This window comes from Schistocerca piceifrons, chromosome 6 (assembly GCF_021461385.2).
Source record: "Schistocerca piceifrons isolate TAMUIC-IGC-003096 chromosome 6, iqSchPice1.1, whole genome shotgun sequence".
In the NCBI taxonomy this organism is placed as follows: domain Eukaryota; kingdom Metazoa; phylum Arthropoda; class Insecta; order Orthoptera; family Acrididae; genus Schistocerca; species Schistocerca piceifrons.
In genome coordinates, this window is record NC_060143.1 from 127,844,386 (window position 1) to 127,862,905 (window position 18,520).

Consider the following 18,520-nt stretch of genomic DNA (forward strand, 5'->3'; position numbering starts at 1 on the left):
AATTTTTTTTAAAGGTTACATAACTAGTTTCGATGCACTGAGTCGTCATTTTCAAATCTAATCACAAAAAAAATCTGCGAAACTGCATTAACAATTCCAACCTTGCTATTTTCAAATATTACGAGAGAAGTCCCCCCCCCCCCCCCCCCATGAACCATGGACCTTGCCGTTGGTGGGGAGGCTTGCGTGCCTCAGCGATACAGATAGCCGTACCGTAGGTGCAACCACAACGGAGGGGTATCTGTTGAGAGGCCAGACAAACGTGTGGTTCCTGAAGAGGGGCAGCAGCCTTTTCAGTAGTTGCAAGGGCAACAGTCTGGATGATTGACTGATCTGGCCTTGTAACAATAACCAAAACGGCCTTGCTGTGCTGGCACTGCGAACGGCTGAAAGCAAGGGGAAACTACAGCCGTAATTTTTCCCGAGGGCATGCAGATTTACTGTATGATTACATGATGATGGCGTCCTCTTGGGTAAAATATTCCGGAGGTAAAATAGTCCCCCATTCGGATCTCCGGGCGGGGACTACTCAAGAGGATGTCGTTATCAGGAGAAAGAAAACTGGCGTTCTACGGATCGGAGCGTGGAATGTCAGATCCCTTAATCGGGCAGGTAGGTTAGAAAATTTAAAAAGGGAAATGGATAGGTTGAAGATAGATATAGTGGGAATTAGTGAAGTTCGGTGGCAGGAGGAACAAGACTTCTGGTCAGGTGGCTACAGGGTTATAAACACAAAATCAAATAGGGGTAATGCAGGAGTAGGTTTAATAATGAATAGGAAAATAGGAATGCGGGTAAGCTACTACAAACAGCATAGTGAACGCATTATTGTGGCCAAGATAGATACGAAGCCCACACCTACTACAGTAGTACAAGTTTATATGCCAACTAGCTCTGCAGATGACGAAGAAATTGAAGAAATGTATGATGAAATAAAAGAAATTATTCAGATTGTGAAGGGAGACGAAAATGTAATAGTCATGGGTGACTGGAATTCGAGTGTAGGAAAAGGGAGAGAAGGAAACATAGTAGGTGAATATGGATTGGGGGACAGAAATGAAAGAGGAAGCCGCCTGGTCGAATTTTGCACAGAGCACAACATAATCATAACTAATACTTGGTTTAAGAATCATGAAAGAAGGTTATATACATGGAAGAACCCTGGAGATACTAAAAGGTATCAGATAGATTATATAATGGTAAGACAGAGATTTAGGAACCAGGTTTTAAATTGTAAGACATTTCCAGGGGCAGATGTGGACTCTGACCACAATCTATTGGTTATGAACTGTAGATTAAAACTGAAGAAACTGCAAAAAGGTGGGAATTTAAGGAGATGGGACCTGGATAAACTGAAAGAACCAGAGGTTGTACAGAGATTCAGGGAGAGCATAAGGGAGCAATTGACAGGAATGGGGGAAATAAATACAGTAGAAGAAGAATGGGTAGCTTTGAGGGATGAAGTAGTGAAGGCAGCAGAGGATCAAGTAGGTAAAAAGACGAGTGCTAGTAGGAATCCTTGGGTAACAGAAGAAATATTGAATTTAATTGATGAAAGGAGAAAATATAAAAATGCAGTAAGTGAAACAGGCAAAAAGGAATACAAACGTCTCAAAAATGAGATCGACAGGAAGTGCAAAATGGCTAAGCAGGGATGGCTAGAGGACAAATGTAAGGATGTAGAGGCCTATCTCACTAGGGGTAAGATAGATACCGCCTACAGGAAAATTAAAGAGACCTTTGGAGATAAGAGAACGACTTGTATGAATATCAAGAGCTCAGATGGAAACCCAGTTCTAAGCAAAGAAGGGAAAGCAGAAAGGTGGAAGGAGTATATAGAGGGTCTATACAACGGTGATGTACTTGAGGACAATATTATGGAAATGGAAGAGGATGTAGATGAAGATGAAATGGGAGATACGATACTGCGTGAAGAGTTTGACAGAGCACTGAAAGACCTGAGTCGAAACAAGGCCCCTGGAGTAGACAATATTCCATTGGAACTACTGACGGCCGTGGGAGAGCCAGTCCTGACAAAACTCTACCATCTGGTGAGCAAGATGTATGAAACAGGCGAAATACCCTCAGACTTCAAGAAGAATATAATAATTCCAATCCCAAAGAAAGCAGGTGTTGACAGATGTGAAAATTACCGAACTATCAGCTTAATAAGTCACAGCTGCAAAATACTAACACGAATTCTTTACAGACGAATGGAAAAACTAGTAGAAGCCAACCTCGGGGAAGATCAGTTTGGATTCCGTAGAAACACTGGAACACGTGAGGCAATACTGACCTTACGACTTATCTTAGAAGAAAGATTAAGGAAAGGCAAACCTACGTTTCTAGCATTTGTAGACTTAGAGAAAGCTTTTGACAATGTTGACTGGAATACTCTCTTTCAAATTCTGAAGGTGGCAGGGATAAAATACAGGGAGCGAAAGGCTATTTACAATTTGTACAGAAACCAGATGGCAGTTATAAGAGTCGAGGGACATGAAAGGGAAGCAGTGGTTGGGAAGGGAGTAAGACAGGGTTGTAGCCTCTCCCCGATGTTGTTCAATCTGTATATTGAGCAAGCAGTAAAGGAAACAAAAGAAAAATTCGGGGTAGGTATTAAAATTCATGGAGAAGAAATAAAAACTTTGAGGTTCGCCGATGACATTGTAATTCTGTCAGAGACAGCAAAGGACTTGGAAGAGCAGTTGAATGGAATGGACAGTGTCTTGAAAGGAGGATATAAGATGAACATCAACAAAAGCAAAACAAGGATAATGGAATGTAGTCTAATTAAGTCGGGTGATGCTGAGGGAATTAGATTAGGAAATGAGGCACTTAAAGTAGTAAAGGAGTTTTGCTATTTAGGGAGCAAAATAACTGATGATGGTCGAAGTAGAGAGGATATAAAATGTAGGCTGGCAATGGCAAGGAAAGCGTTTCTGAAGAAGAGAAATTTGTTAACATCCAGTATTGATTTAAGTGTCAGGAAGTCATTTCTGAAAGTATTCGTATGGAGTGTAGCCATGTATGGAAGTGAAACATGGACGATAAATAGTTTGGACAAGAAGAGAATAGAAGCTTTCGAAATGTGGTGCTACAGAAGAATGCTGAAGATTAGATGGGTAGATCACATAACTAATGAGGAAGTATTGAATAGGATTGGGGAGAAGAGAAGTTTGTGGCACAACTTGACCAGAAGAAGGGATCGGTTGGTAGGACATGTTCTGAGGCATCAAGGGATCACCAATTTAGTATTGGAGGGCAGCGTGGAGGGTAAAAATCGTAGAGGGAGACCAAGAGATGAATACACTAAGCAGATTCAGAAGGATGTAGGTTGCAGTAGGTACTGGGAGATGAAAAAGCTTGCACAGGATAGAGTAGCATGGAGAGCTGCATCAAACCAGTCTCAGGACTGAAGACCACAACAACAACAACAACAACAACAAACAACGAGAGAAGTGTTATTGCAATTATTAATGCAGTTTTCCAGGATTGTAATTAGATTTGCAAATTACGGCTGAGTGCGTCGAAGCTAGTTATGTAACCTTTTAAAAAAAATTGTATTGTTTTAGTGACTGTGGCTTGACGGAAGTTTGTGGTGTCAAATAAACATTTTAAATGTTTAAATGTGTTCCTCAGACGCTGGAAAAGTCTGCCAAACAGTTTATCAGAGGCCACTCTGCGCTCTGGATATTTTTCAGCATAGAGGGCTCGTAGGCTACGTTCATTAAACATCGATCCGGAAATGCATATTCTTGGAGATAAGTCCAGTAGACATGACTCCGGAAATGCACAGTTTCTGAGATAAATCCAATAAACATGCGTCCAGAAACCAAAAATATCTACTTTCTGCCATAAAGAAGTGTTTACAGGAGGTGTTCAGTTTAGCGTCCGTTCATGACAATGCACCACCCCACTGCCCTCCAGCTTAAGGAATGATACACCCTTTGAAGAATAACTGGTTGTTGTTGTTGTTGTTGTACCTGCTGGCACACGCATTGAAGATGTGACCCTGTAGTGTCTGCACATGATTGACTGGTATGGCATGGATCAATTCCTTCAAGTTCCCCATAACCAAAAGCCTAGGATATTGAAGTCTGGGGTAACGAGTAAGTGTGGGGACTCCCGACAAATCTAGCAGCTCTGAAATGTCTGTGTAGAGGCCTTGTCATGGAGCAGACACACCACCTTGACAGCTACCCGTACCGTCGTCAGGGCATTTCGGTAGTATGCTCCTGTAACGTTCTGTCCTTCCGAGCATAAGCCGTTAGCACCACACCGTGGCAGTCCCAAAGAACAGCACCATCGCGGCTGATGATGGATGCGCCTTCTTTTTCGGTGGTAGTGTGAGTCCATATGTTTGTTTTACTGCTTTGTGTCGGGGAAGTGGAGACACACCCTGAACTCGTCGACGGTGATTAGGATTTTAAAATTTTTTTCTGGTTTGGCTGTAACATTTCCGTTGCTGCCTCACTTCGGCGGGCTTTTTGGATGAGAGTGAGATGCTGAAAACTCATCCACGACTGATTTTCACTTTTCTACTGTCCTACTGTCCATTCAGACTGGTTTCAAAACACTGGAAGCGTCTGCAACACGTAACCACTGTGTCATATATGGTGCACTGTTGCTGTACGCTTACGCCAGTTCAGTATCGATTATTAATGTATTGTTCCTCTCGAATGCAGAAAACGAATTACCTACCTCACGGTACGCCACTTTATCGATGTGCCGCACCATACTGTTTTGGCCTGTAGCGGTGTACTGTAGTACTATGGCAAAAGGATTTCAATGTGTTGTATGGCGGTAGACAAGTATTTGCAAATAAATAAACAAATAATTACACAACTTCATTTTTAGAGGTGATAATTTAAACTCTGAGACTACCTCTCGTGCAGTCGATTGAAAAATACTGAGCATGCGTAGTACACTTCAAACTTATCTGCGGATAGTTTGTTTAATCTGGTTGGTTTCGCCAATTTTAAAGTTGACTGTTGCGTTGTTGATAGCTTATTTTAATAACTGAACTGGCCTTGTGATAGGCAGACTGGGAGCTGAACAAAATAATTAATTTAAACAGTTAAGCTCTGGAGGCATATGACACATGACTACAGCTTAAGTGTAAATAGGTCAAAAAATGGCTCTAAGCACTATGGGACTTAACATCTGAGGTCATCAGTCCCCTTGACTTAGAACTACTTAAACCTAACTAACCTAAGGACATCACACACATCCATGCCCGAGGCAGGATTCGAACCTGCGACCGTAGCAGCAGCGCGGTTCCGGACTGAAGCGCCTAGAACCGCTCGGCCACAACGGCCGGCCTGTAAATAGGTCATTCTGTATAGGGGCAATGCTTGCAAATCGCATGTTTGTACCAAGAATATTAGGTCAAAACAACGCAAATGAGTAATTGAAAAAATACACATGCATCTGACTTCAATAATACACATGCATCTGACTTCAATAATACATCACACCTAGCTTGTAGAAGCAAACAAGGCGACATTGACCCTAAGACGTGTCTTACAAGACAGTTGAAAACATGCAAACCTATGTTTATACTGACTGCAGAGTTCGAGAAATCTTTTGGCGATAATGATTTGAAAGCACGCTTTAGAATTCTTAAGGTAACAGGGAACGGAACTTGTACTGAGGCGTGAGTGCAGTTACAAGAATCAAAGGACTTGAAAGGATGGCAGAAGTTGAGCAGGAAATGAGACAGAGTCGTAGCCTATCCACAGTGTTAACACAGTAAGAAAGATGTGCAGAAAACTAATGAGAAATTTTGAAAGGGAAAATAATTGAGATCTTTAGATGTCATTGTGGTACTGTTAGAAAAGGCAAAGGACAGATGAGCAGGTCAACAGAATGGATAGTGTCTCGAAAATTAGTTACAATCTGAACTTGAACAAAAGTAAAACAAGGGTAACATAATGCCGAATAAAATCTGCGACCATGCTGAAGAAATTGATTAGGAAGTGAGACGCAAAGTCATACAGGAGTTTTGTTATTCGTGCAACAAAACAACAGATGATGGCCAAAGTAGATAGGACACACAATGCAGTCTAGCCACTGCAAGGAAAGCGTTTCTGTACAATTCTAAAAACCTTGAATAAACATTTTGGCCGCCTCCACGAATCTCAACTGAATCCTACTCTTTGTTCACATATAAGGATTTGTACTGCGCATTATCACTGCTCGCTGAACTTACCTTCACAACAATGAATATTAAATAAAGGCAAGAGAAATAGCTTTGCTGTTGTGAGAATCTCTAGCAGGCAGAATATTGCACAAACAATAGGAGTGATCAGAATATTCAGCTCTGGCAAAGGTTTATGATTGGTAGCGATGACGATGGAAAATGTTACTATGTTCCTGGGAAAAGTCTCTAGTGAGACGGAAAATAATTTGCACACAACAATATATTTACTCAAGAAATTAGACGTGTGTGCACTAATGGTGCTTGCGCCAATAAGTATTCGAAATACATTTTATCACACATGAGTTCACTGGTCCAAATTCAATAAATGACATAAAAATTCAGTCATTCACAAAGAAATGATAGCCAAAACTTTAAGAAAACAGCATCAGCAATAAGTTTCCTATCATGTATACAAGGCAAATGCAAGAACGAGAGTTTATTGTTACTTCTATTTGAACAGGCTATTTAGATCCGACATCAGTGTAAATGGGCAAATATCGAAAAGATACACTCGCCCTTGTAGCTGCAGAGCCATTTGCACAATCTACAAGTCGCCATTACATTTAAAATCACAATCTGTACGAACTAATACCTAACAAGAAACTCGCGAGAAGCCTTAGAAATAATGTAGCCAGTATGATAGCAATAACTGATTACTGCAATGCATTTAGTACACAAAGCATGGCTATACCTCATCACTGGAAAACTGCATACAAGGCCGTCAACCTAACAGTCTCCCCACCAAACATGTTTTTTCGCTCTACCAGCGTCTTGCCGGCCAAAGTGGCCGAGCGGTTCTAGGAGCTACAGTCCGGAACCGCGCGACCGCTACGGTCGCGGGTTCGAATCCTGCCTCGGGCATGGATGTGTGTGATGTCCTTAGGTTAGTGAGGTTTAAGTAGTTCTAAGTTCTAGGGGACTCATGAGCTTAGCAGTTAAGTCCCATAGTGCTCAGAGCCATTTGAACCATTTTGAACCAGCGTCTTCTCAGTGCTCACACAAAAAATATATTACTGTCGCTCGCCTGTGAGTCGTTGCAATTTTGCTAGGCAACGACTAATGCGTGCATCTTTATAGATGGAATTCATCAAACATGTGGTCAGAACAATTTATTGCCACAATGGAACATGGCTAACAACTGCGTTTCACGCTCCACACAGGAGTATGGAATCTGAATGCATGCAGTATACTAAAATTATTTAACGCATTTTACGGTTGACTATTAATGAGCTTTACAACTGACGCTAGAATCAGTGACGCTGGTTGGTTTAGTTTATTTTTCACGCCGCAGTAAGGACGATGTAATACAGACTAATGTAAGTAATTTTATGATAGCTGATGGCGATGAGTCAATCGAACTGTTAGTAATCAAACAATGGAAACTCCAGGTAGGAACATCAACAATGTAGTAAAAGACAGATTGGTACTTACCGTAAAGAAGTCATCAGTAAAAGAGAGACACTCACCATCAGGGCCGGCGCAAGCCCAAGTGCCGCTCCGTGCGAGCTGCTAAATTACCGCCCCCCCCCCCCCCCCCCCCCGTTCGGTGTTTTTTTTTTTTTTCTTCAAGACATTTGTGTAATTTTATTTAAACTAATCTGTAGGAAATGTCAGCAATCAATCGCAATTTTTGTTTTTACTTTTCAGATCTACCTAGGTTTCGGCCACTGAGAGGCCAGTCTCAAAGCTTTTATTATGATTATGTGCTTACATCTAGTGTGCGACTAGTCAAACACAGGTGCCGGTCAGAGTTTAATTGCTTTTCATGCAGGCGGAGACAGGTGTTTCATGGCTCAAAAACCAAAACGTCCGACTATCACTCAGAAACGGATGGCAAAAATTTTCAAAAATAGGTCGAAACCCAACTTATGCCAGGCTTGCTAGCAATGTCTTTATCCCTTGTAATTACTCGCAGCGTATTTACCCAATCGGAATACTTCTAGCCATTATAGGTGTTGGACATGTTTGACTGTAGTAATGTTCAACCATTTTTCCATAATGCGGGAAGAATAAAACACTCGGAAACTGCCATTGAGCCGGCCGCGGTGGTCTAGCGGTTCTAGGCGCTCAGTCCGGAGCCGCGCGACTGCTACGGTCGCAGGTTCGAATCCTGCCTCGGGCATGGATGTGTGTGATGTCCTTAGGTTAGTTAGGTTTAAGTAGTTCTAAGTTCTAGGGGACTGATGACCGTAGATGTTAAGTCCCGTAGTGCTCAGAGCCATTTGAACTGCCATTGAAGGGCTTAGTAAAATCGCTTCAGGCTTAACATGTAACCGCAGTATCGACCACTGCATTCGAATTTCCAAATTAGATTTCGTCTTCTGCAATATTATTGTGAGTAAACCGCACGGCGCATAACACGCTGGCAGCGCTCTGCTCGTAAGAATACTGCCGTGTATGCCAGACTGCTTCCCCCTCCCTGTTCCTCCGGCGTAAACACGACGGTGCTGCCACAGTGGCGAGGAAGAAATTAGTCCTCCTCCCTCCCCTTGTTCAACAGGGGCGGCCGGTAGGTAGTCGAGGCGCCATGCCACAGCTCCCGCAGCCGCTCCCTCCGAGGTTTCGTTTCGAATCCCCTCTTGGGCATGAATGTTGAGTTTGTCTTACGAAAAGGGGGGGGGGGGGGGGGGCGGCAGATTTGCCGCCCCTCGGAAAGTGCCGCACGTGCCTTGCGCCGGCCCTGCACACCATTCTCACCCTCAAGCAAGCACACCTCACGCACACACGACCGCCAACTCAGCGTTCATGCCCGAGATGCTGGAGTTGGTGGTCGTGTGTGCGTGAGGTGTGCTTGCTTCAGTGTGAGCATGGTGTGTGTCTCTCTTTTACTGATGAAGGCTCTGGCAGAAAACTGGTAGTAAGGTTTATGTCACCGACAGCTCTTAGTTGCCCTTAAATATGACCTTTTTCGACACAAAAATTCCCCACAGACTTCAACGGAGACGCCACTAGAAGAAAGCTTTGCACCACAGAGCGACTTATTCCGTGAACTGCAAGATCCTGTTTTCCAGTGCGAAACATACTACTTCCTCCAACTTATATTCAAGTGATAATCATGAAAGGAAATTTAGCAACGTTTGAATACACGTGGAGGGGTACCTGAAATATTTCTTTCCAATGCCGTCGCCAAATTAACACTATGGAACGTGGGATTGCCTCATACAGAGTACAGACTTTGCTGTAGATAATTTCACACTATAGCTCTTCTACCTGCGTGCCTGTATTGTGTCACACCCCTAGATTTATAGCAATAATCTGTGTTTATAATAATAATCTGTATTTTGTTGTTAGGGGAGAAAAAAGCTCGTAGTGAAAACATACTGAACAGCACACCCCAATCGAAAGGTAACATTCAAGGTCTGACGCAACGGTACACCAATACATCATACACACAATGGCAGACGCTGTACGGAAATTTCCAAATGCTTTATGAACTTACTAGATCAAGTTGATTTTCACATTTTGTGCCTCACAGCGAAATGTGAAACAGTTCAATCAATTAATGACTGCGGATACTGGTATATTCGTGAGATGAGAGGGTTTAGCTCTAGTGAATCAAAAGTAACTTCTCATAAGTCTAGATAGTTTAATTTTATCCATTGTTTTTCAGTGTTTCGTCCGCGACTGTTTTACTTTCGTAAAATGAAGAACAAACCGCCTTCAGTCACAAGTTGCGTTTATTTACTGCACTATGTATTTCGAGCCCTGGAGGCTCATCTTCAGGTGCTTTTTAGTGATTTACATCAGGTTTTTTAGTTGTTTGCCTGTTGATATTACATTTTTGTGTTACAACATGGTATATTGCAGATAAAAGTTTAACAGCGTTAATAATATGAAACTAACTTACAGTTTAACATTGTATGATGTCTGCTTCTGTTGTGCAGTTGGTATACACAATAAACATCTTTAATTTTGCAGGAATTCCTGAGGAATCAAATCTACAATAGTACAAACAGATGACAACCTACAATATGGTACCAAATAATTATTTTAATAATACCTGTGTACTAGTAATACTATATCATATTACCTTCTGTAAAACAAGACAATCGATTATATTTAGAAGTAGAACATCTGTATGAACGAGAATCTTTGGCATGTTTACGTTCTGCTACTACAAAGTGCGAAAAAGTATGTGACAATGTATATATCCCAGTATGTACTGGAAAATGAAAGACGTGTATTGTGTACAAATGGCTCTGAGAACTATGGGACTTAACATCTGTGGTCATCAGTCCCCTAGAACTTAGAACTACTTAAACCTAACTAACCTAAGGACATCACACACATCCATGCCCGAGGCAGGATTCGAACCTGCGACCGTAGCAGTCGCGCGGCTCCGGACTGAGCGCCTAGAACCGCGAGACCACCGCGGCCGGCGTGTATTGTGTATACCGACTGCACAACAGAAGCAGACATCATACAATGTTAAACTGTAAGTTAGTTTCATATTATTAACGCTGTTAAACTTATATCTGCAATATACCATGTTGTAACACAAAAATGTAATATCAACAGGCAAACAACTAAAAAACCTCACGTAAATCACTAAAAAGTACCTGAAGATGAGCCTCCAGGTCTCAAAATGCATAGTGCAGTAAATAAACGCAACTTGTGACAGAAGGTGGTTTGTTTTTCAGTCTAGGTAGTGTTTTAGGTTTAGTATTCCTCCAAATTACTTAGTGAAAACTCAGTTTCTGGTTAGATGGAGCACCTAAAAGATGACACGGCTGGTGTTTTTCTGTGTGCAGGGACTGCCTCATCACGACGGCGGTGAACTGCTTCACGAGTTTCTTCTCCGGCTTCGTCATCTTCACGTACCTGGGCTTCATGGCGCACAAGCAGGGCGTGCACATCAGCGCCGTGGCCACCGAAGGTGAGTAGGACAGCAAAATGCCGCCAGGAGGACCACACGTCACTCTGATTTCATTTCAGACATTAGTGGATCTTCCATCGAACAACGGTTGTGGTATAAGCTTCCACCACTGTTATATTTGTCCCTGTTTTCGAGCCATCAAGTAAGACAGGATACGAGTAAACGCTTGCTTCGTTTCGGCATTATTGGCAAGCTAATAGTCTAGTGATTAATTTAATATGTTATCCAATTCAAGAAACTAATTTATATTAATTACATTCATTAACAATAAAATCTCCTCTTGAGTGTGACATTTGAAATCAGTGTCAAGTACAAGGATTAGACGCGCCAGCTGCAGGAATGCTATTAAAGTACATTATAATTGCTTTTATTCTCGCAAAATGTATGTAACTTGGACAACAGATAGATAGTATTTAAGATTTACAAAACTTATTCCAAAACAATTATTATTGCATATAACCGTCGAACGTCTGCATCGAACAATACGGTTACAATCCATCCGTTACAGACCTACTCCGTCGGCAGCTATCGATAAAAGAAATAGCAAGTCCAAGCTAGATCAAACACCAAACACAACACAAGTTAGCAATCAAAGTCGTCGTGATAGATCTATTGGCAAAAGTAGTTACCCTGTGCGTGGGATTCAATACGTCTCGTCGCTGTCTGCTCTGAACCGTGTTGTAAGCAGGCTTGGAAACTATCAAACTTGCCTATACGGCCAAACGACGGCATGTGTGCCACTGATGGCGCTACCAATGATACGAGGCGTGTTTTTTAAGTAAGTACCGTTTTGAAATTAAAAAAATACGTGCTAAGATATCTCAATAATTTTATTTTTACATGAAAGTCTGTACCTTAATCTACTTTTCTACATAATTTCCGTCAATATTGAGGCACTTGTCAAAACGTTGTACCAGTTTTTGAACACCCTCCTCACAGAAGTCTGCCGCCTGACTTGTTAACCACTGCATCACCACTTTTTGTCTTCGTCATCGTCTTGAAGACACTGACCGCGCAGGTGTTTCTTCAAGTGCAGGAACAGATGGTAATCACTGGGCGCAAGATACGGAGGATGATCTAGAGTTTCCTATCGATAAGATGTGATGAGATCTTTGGTCTGATTCGCCACATGCGGACTGGCATTGTCTTGCAGCAAAACGATGCTCTTGTTCAACTTGCCACGTCTTTTATTCTGAATTGAACGGCGCAGATTGTGCAATGTCTTACAGTAAGCTGCTGCATTGGTTTTCTCATTACAAGGCAGGAGTTCCACAAGCAATACACCTTTTCTGTCCCAAAAAACTGTGCACATGATTTTCCGGGCAGAAATTGTTTGCTTGAACTTCACTTTTCTGGGGGAATGTGAATTCCGCATTCCATGGACTGTTGCTTTGATTCTGGTATGACGTAGGCCACCCACGTTTCATCGCCCGTAACAGTTTGGCTTAAGAAATCATCACCGTCGTTGTGGTACCGCTCAAGGAAAGTCAATGCACTGTCTAAACGTTTGGTTTTGTGCACATCCGTCAACATTTTCAGTACCCAACGTGCGCACAATTTTCGGTAATTCAAGTGTTCGGTCACAATGACATACAAAACACTACGAGAAACATCAGGAAAGTCATCCCGCAAGGAGGAAATTGTAAAGCGTCTGTTTTCTCTCACCTTATTGTCCACTTCCTGCACCAAACTTTCATTAACGACCGAAGGACGCCCACACCGTTGTTTATCATGCACATTTGTGCGGCCATCTTTAAATGCTCTCACCCACTTTCTTACCATTCCATCACTCATAATGTTTTCTCCGTAAACTGCACAGATCTCATGATGAATATCGATCGCTTTTAGGCCTTTAGCACTAAGAAATCTTATAACAGCCCGTACTTCACAGTCGGCGGGACTCACGATTATTGGAGGCATCTTAAACACTCAGTACTCAACGTAAACAAGGAAGAATCAGACTGTAATGGTTGACGGCCGGTGTGGCCGAGCGGTTCTTGGCGCTTCAGTCTGGGACCGCGCGACTGCTACGGTCGCAGGTTCGAATCCTGCCTCGGGCATGGATGTGTGTGCTGTCCTTGGGTTAGTTAGGTTTAAGTAGTTCTAAGTTCTAGGGGACTGATGACCTCAGATGTAAAGTCCCATAGTGCTCAGAGCCATTTGAACTGTAATGGCGTCAGTGTGTAGACAACAGATGTAGATAGCCAGTGCACATGCGCAGAACTCCGTCCGCGGCGCTGCGGCTGCGGTGTGGCTAAACGGTACTTAAACTTAAAAAACACGCCTCGTGTAAAGCAGCAGTGCGAAATGTTGCTACCCAAATATATGCTTCTGTTACCTGTTCTATTGATTTACGAAACAGCTATTGCCTTAGTTTTCTTCTTCTTAAGCCGTAACACTGATGTACGATGGCGTATTCAAACGGTGAGCACGCGGACATGCACCTCCTTTACGTCGCAACAGAAAGCAGTGCACGGGCAGCTAGACGACGATATATGGAAATTTTTCCAAACAGAGAAGTACCAAACCATCAGACTTTCACAGCTGTGGCCAGGCGTTTAAGGCAACATGGCATTCGTGGTGCACCACGATTAGGTCGGCCTCAGTTGGATGGCGTGGGTGTTGAGAACATCGTGGAAATTGTAGATGAAGATCCGACTTTAAACACCCGCCCTATAAGCGGCGTGTAGGGATTTCTCAATCATCTTGTAACCTCCCAAGAGATAAAATATAATTATAATTATAGCATTCATTCACATTCGACGTAACACAGTTAAAAATACTTCTCAACAGTAAAAATAATTATGTATAACACTCACATTCAGCGTAACCTACCAGCAGTTTACTTCCGTAACCTTGGAACAATAAAATGTGACTAACCTCTCAATAAAATTGCGGCTCACTTATAACCTTTCAATAATTGACTGTGAATCTAAACTGATAAATTTGGACGTCAGAAGTGCTGCGTCATGGCCCTGAAAGATCACACTGAATAAATTGAAAAATCTTACCTCAGTGAAGCAGCCGGATAAAGCATATATATCTGCTCCAATAAGATGTTTTTCTGGCACAGCCCTGTGTAATGCTGGCCGATAGATTTGTCTTGTATAGAAAGAAACAACTGATTTTTCTTTACAATAATCGGGATGACCATAGACTGGAGAAATTAGTAAATTCTTTAAATTGAGAAGAATGATTGTCAAAAGTTAATTTTTATAAGGAAGATTATTATTAAGAGATTTTTAAGAACATTTACATGGGACTTGACATAACAATAGTACATATGCGCGAGGCTGCTTTTACCTTATACTACATCGCCCAGGCACCGCCATCGCTCCCCACAACCGGCCCAGCCAACTCGATACACCAGACTCTTAGCTACTACATACTCCTACTGCTACACGGTTCCTACTGCAGCCAACACTGCTCTCTGGTCTGAGATTCTCTTATAGCTTACATATCGCAGGCAGCGCGTGCGCAGTCCATCGAAATTACATCTGCTCGAGTGCACTAGCAATAAATTCCTTAGTCATGGACCTCTTACAAACTGAGTGGCGCCTACCACGGAGACAGCAATCCCATCCATTTCCCCTGCAGAAGGAACAGGAGCTGCCGCCTACAGACTACCCTATACATAAGAATTTCTGTCAGTGGTTACTCGAGTGCCATGCTGATGATGTGTGCTTCGGTGATCGGATACTGTTCACGGATGAGAGCCTCTTTACCCGTGTTGTTATCGTGAATACTCACAACATCCGCGTGTAAACGTACGAGAATCCTCGTGTGGCTACAGCACTAAGACATCAGCGTCGTTTTGCAGTGAATATTTGGTATGGTGCAGTTACTTGGACCGCATGTCATTCCACAACGCCTGATTGGAAAAGTGTATCGAGATTTTTCGGATCATGAATTGGATGGTCTGCTTTATGATGTTCCGCTCGCTACAGTTTAGAACTTCCAACAGAGTTCCTTCTGGTGTGTGTATAAAATATGATGACATGGAAATAGGAGAAGTTGAGAGTGTAAAATTCTTGAGATTACAACTTGATAATAAACTCAGTTGGGAGCAACATACAACGAACTCCTAAGGGACTAAACAAGTCTGTGTTTGCAATGCGAATGATGTCAGACATAGGGCATATAAATATAAAAAAAACTAGCATATTTTGCTTATTTTCACTCCATTATGTCATATGGTATCATATTTTGGGGCAACTCAACAAACAGAGAAAAAATTTTTAGAGTACAGAAGCGCATAATAAGAGTAATGAGTAGTGTAAATCCAAGAACATCATGTCGAAACTTATTCAAATAATTGGGCGTATTAACCACAGCTTCTCAGTATATTTATTCCTTAATGAAGTTTGTTGTAAATAATACATCTCTTTTTCCAACTAACTGCTTAGTACACAGTATCAATACTAGGAATAAGAACATTATACATAAAAATTTAAAATCACTTACTCTTGCCCAGAAAGGAATCCAGTATTCAGCAACGCATATTTTCAATAAGTTACCAGCAACCATCAAGAGTTTAGTTTCAGACAAGGCAAAATTTAAACATAATTTAAAATAATTTTTGGTGGCCAACTCCTTCTATTCCATCCATGAGTTTCTCAACAAGTGCAGTAGACCATTTTATTGAAAATTTGTTATACTTTAATTTTTGAGAATACTTGGTTGTAATAGCCAAGAAACTAGCAAATGTCTGAATGATGGATTTAATGAAAGCAGATGTAAGTATTAAACCTCTAAATATTAGAAGTTTAAATTTAATTCATGTACATAATTTTACTGTTTATTTACTGAGGATCAGTAAAATTAATGAAACTCAAGGTTTTCTAATTACAATTTTGTAATGTGTTTATCTGGCATGTTCCACACCCAGGAGGATTCCCTCTTTTATGGGTCTATGGAATGAATAATTAATCTAATTCAAACACGAAACATCTTATGATTTCTGCACGACGGTGCCCCTGCACATTTCAGTCAGGAGGCAAGAAAGGACCTCAGGGTTTTTATCCCGATAAGTGAGTAGATCGTAGAGGACCACCTGCCTGGCCCTCCAATCTTGATCCCCTGGACTTGGTGTATGGAGTTGCAACTGAGAATGTAGCACAACTACAGCAGCGAACTGAAAATGGCTGTGCAACTGTGCGCAGAGAGATGAACGGAGCCAGAACCATTCCGAGAGCAGTAGGACGTCAAACACCTCACTGTCTTCGTCATTTACGTTGTTTGTGTTGCACTTGTGATTCCTACTCTACTGCGGAAGTCTGAAATAAATAAATTACAGAGAACACTTTATATAACATTTTACGCATATTTTGATACATGCATAACATCGACAAAATGTGTACACTTACTCTTGAATCATCAAGAATTTATCTGCTTGTGGTGCACTTGCGATTCCCTAATCTATTGATATCTCGGAAATAAAGCAGTTTCAGACAAGACATTTTTTGACATTTTACTCTTATTTCGATGCACTCATTATACCCACGAAGTATGTACAGTTACTATGGAATCAACCTGTATAAACTGATGATAAAATACCATCGTCCTAAATCGTCTTTTCAACTTGGCTCAGTAATTAAATTTTTCTCTTTGCAGACCTTGAGAGGTCTAATTGGAGGTGAGAGTGAAAATTGCCCGAACTAGTCTGTGATCGCTGCCTGTATCAGTATGGACACATCTTTACAACATTCCTTTTTATTAGATAAGGCAAAGTTTATTTGGCTTGTTGGGAACCTTTCTGCATCTGTACTCAGATTTTTGTAAATACGAGTATATGCAACAGTCCTTAGAGGGATAAAATACAGTGGAATGAAAGCTTGGAAAATACCAGTGCAGATTTAGGATTTAGGTATCATATTGTTATCAGTCAACAGAGCAAATTAAAACTATATTCTGTTTATAGATTTTAGAAATGCTTGTGACCGAGACAAAGGACACGTTTTACGGCAAATACCAGAAAATTAACCAGTCTCAAATAACGCATTCAAGGCAGTAACAAGCTTGTATCGGTCAATACACAACTAAATTAAATTGGAACATGAAATATAAGCAGAACCCGTCAAAATCCATGTTGTGTTGACCAAGTCGTTCAGAATTGCAGGACAAGGAATCTGCCTGATATAGAATCACGAAATCACAGTGTTGCGAACATTGTTATTTGCAGACGAACATAAATTGATGGCTGAAAGTAGAGATGATTATTATTTTATTATTAGTAGTATTGTCGTATGACATCTTTTGCTGTTTAGAATATACATAAAACTGAAATTTAAATGTCCAACATTTCTTTGCCATAATTCATTATCCGCATTTACATCCTCTATATTCGGCGCCAGACACATACAAGGGACTACAAATTCGCCGGAGTAACGAACCAGAAAGTGAAAATTACTACCTCGTTCTGTATTGGGCACAAATTGCGTGCAGGAAAGCAAATATAAGGGTAACGAAACCTATTGGAAAGCCATGGACTCACAGTACCACTCATGAAATGACACCCTCAGTGGCTGATGGCAAAAGGGCATTTAATTAAGCTCATGAGCGGTACAGGTCAAATAATTTGTAACACGTACACAACATGTAATGTGCCTAGAGTTGCGATCTACCAAAACTACAGTTCGCTAGTTTTAGTACAACACATAAATGACGTAGCAAACGTTAGGATTACCTGTGGTGTTGGTAGCATTGGTAGGGAAAGAAACATAAGTGAATGTGGGAGAGGGAGTCTGAGGCCCGGCGACTTCTCTTTATTTGTTGTTTGCTTGCTTCTTTGTTTTGCACATAATTACAACCGCACGTCGTCCGGGTTTAGTCGATTGTGTACGTTGTATCCTTACAAAATATAAATCACATTTAATAGATAATAGAATCTAGTTTATCGAGAAACTTCTGCGATTTTATGCAAGCAAGGCAATGACTTTTGATGCAAAAATGGTGTACATGCACAAACATAAGGGAATCTACATAATTATGGTTGTCCGGTACTCAATAGAATGTTGTTCATCATGATCAAAGACAAGAGTTTCCTGTTATTAGTGATTAATGCGAAAGTTGTTTATGAATAACAGAAAAGTGTTTTATATGTGCTTGACGAGGTATTGAAGCGATCTGATGTATTTTCCACTTTTTTTAAAAATTTCCATTTTTTTTTTTTTTTTTTTTTTTTTTTTTTTTTTTTTTTGAGGAAATTGCGTTTTCCAGTGTGTATGATAAGCCTGTATTCCTTTTATTTTTACTACAAAATTCCTCTCTTCCACGTTACAAGTCAATAATTTTCGAATAAAACCTGCACTGAACATTGACAATTTCAATTTTGCTATAAATATTGTTTATTTATTAGTAACACACAGGAGGATAACTATGTAGAAAAAGTGTGACAATTTTCACATCTTCCTTTTTGGCGACATTGAAAAAGATAACTAATA

At 41.1% G+C, this 18,520-nt stretch overlaps 1 protein-coding gene across 1 annotated transcript in view; it reads left to right on the forward strand.

Annotated features, from left to right (window-relative positions):
- Positions 1-18,520, forward strand: part of LOC124802742 (sodium-dependent noradrenaline transporter-like) — a 423,112-nt gene that overhangs the window by 291,653 nt on the left and 112,939 nt on the right. Inside the window, exon 7 of the mRNA XM_047263726.1 lies at positions 10,954-11,078. Within this exon, the coding sequence (XP_047119682.1) occupies positions 10,954-11,078 (125 nt within the window). The remainder of the gene's footprint in view (positions 1-10,953; positions 11,079-18,520) is intronic.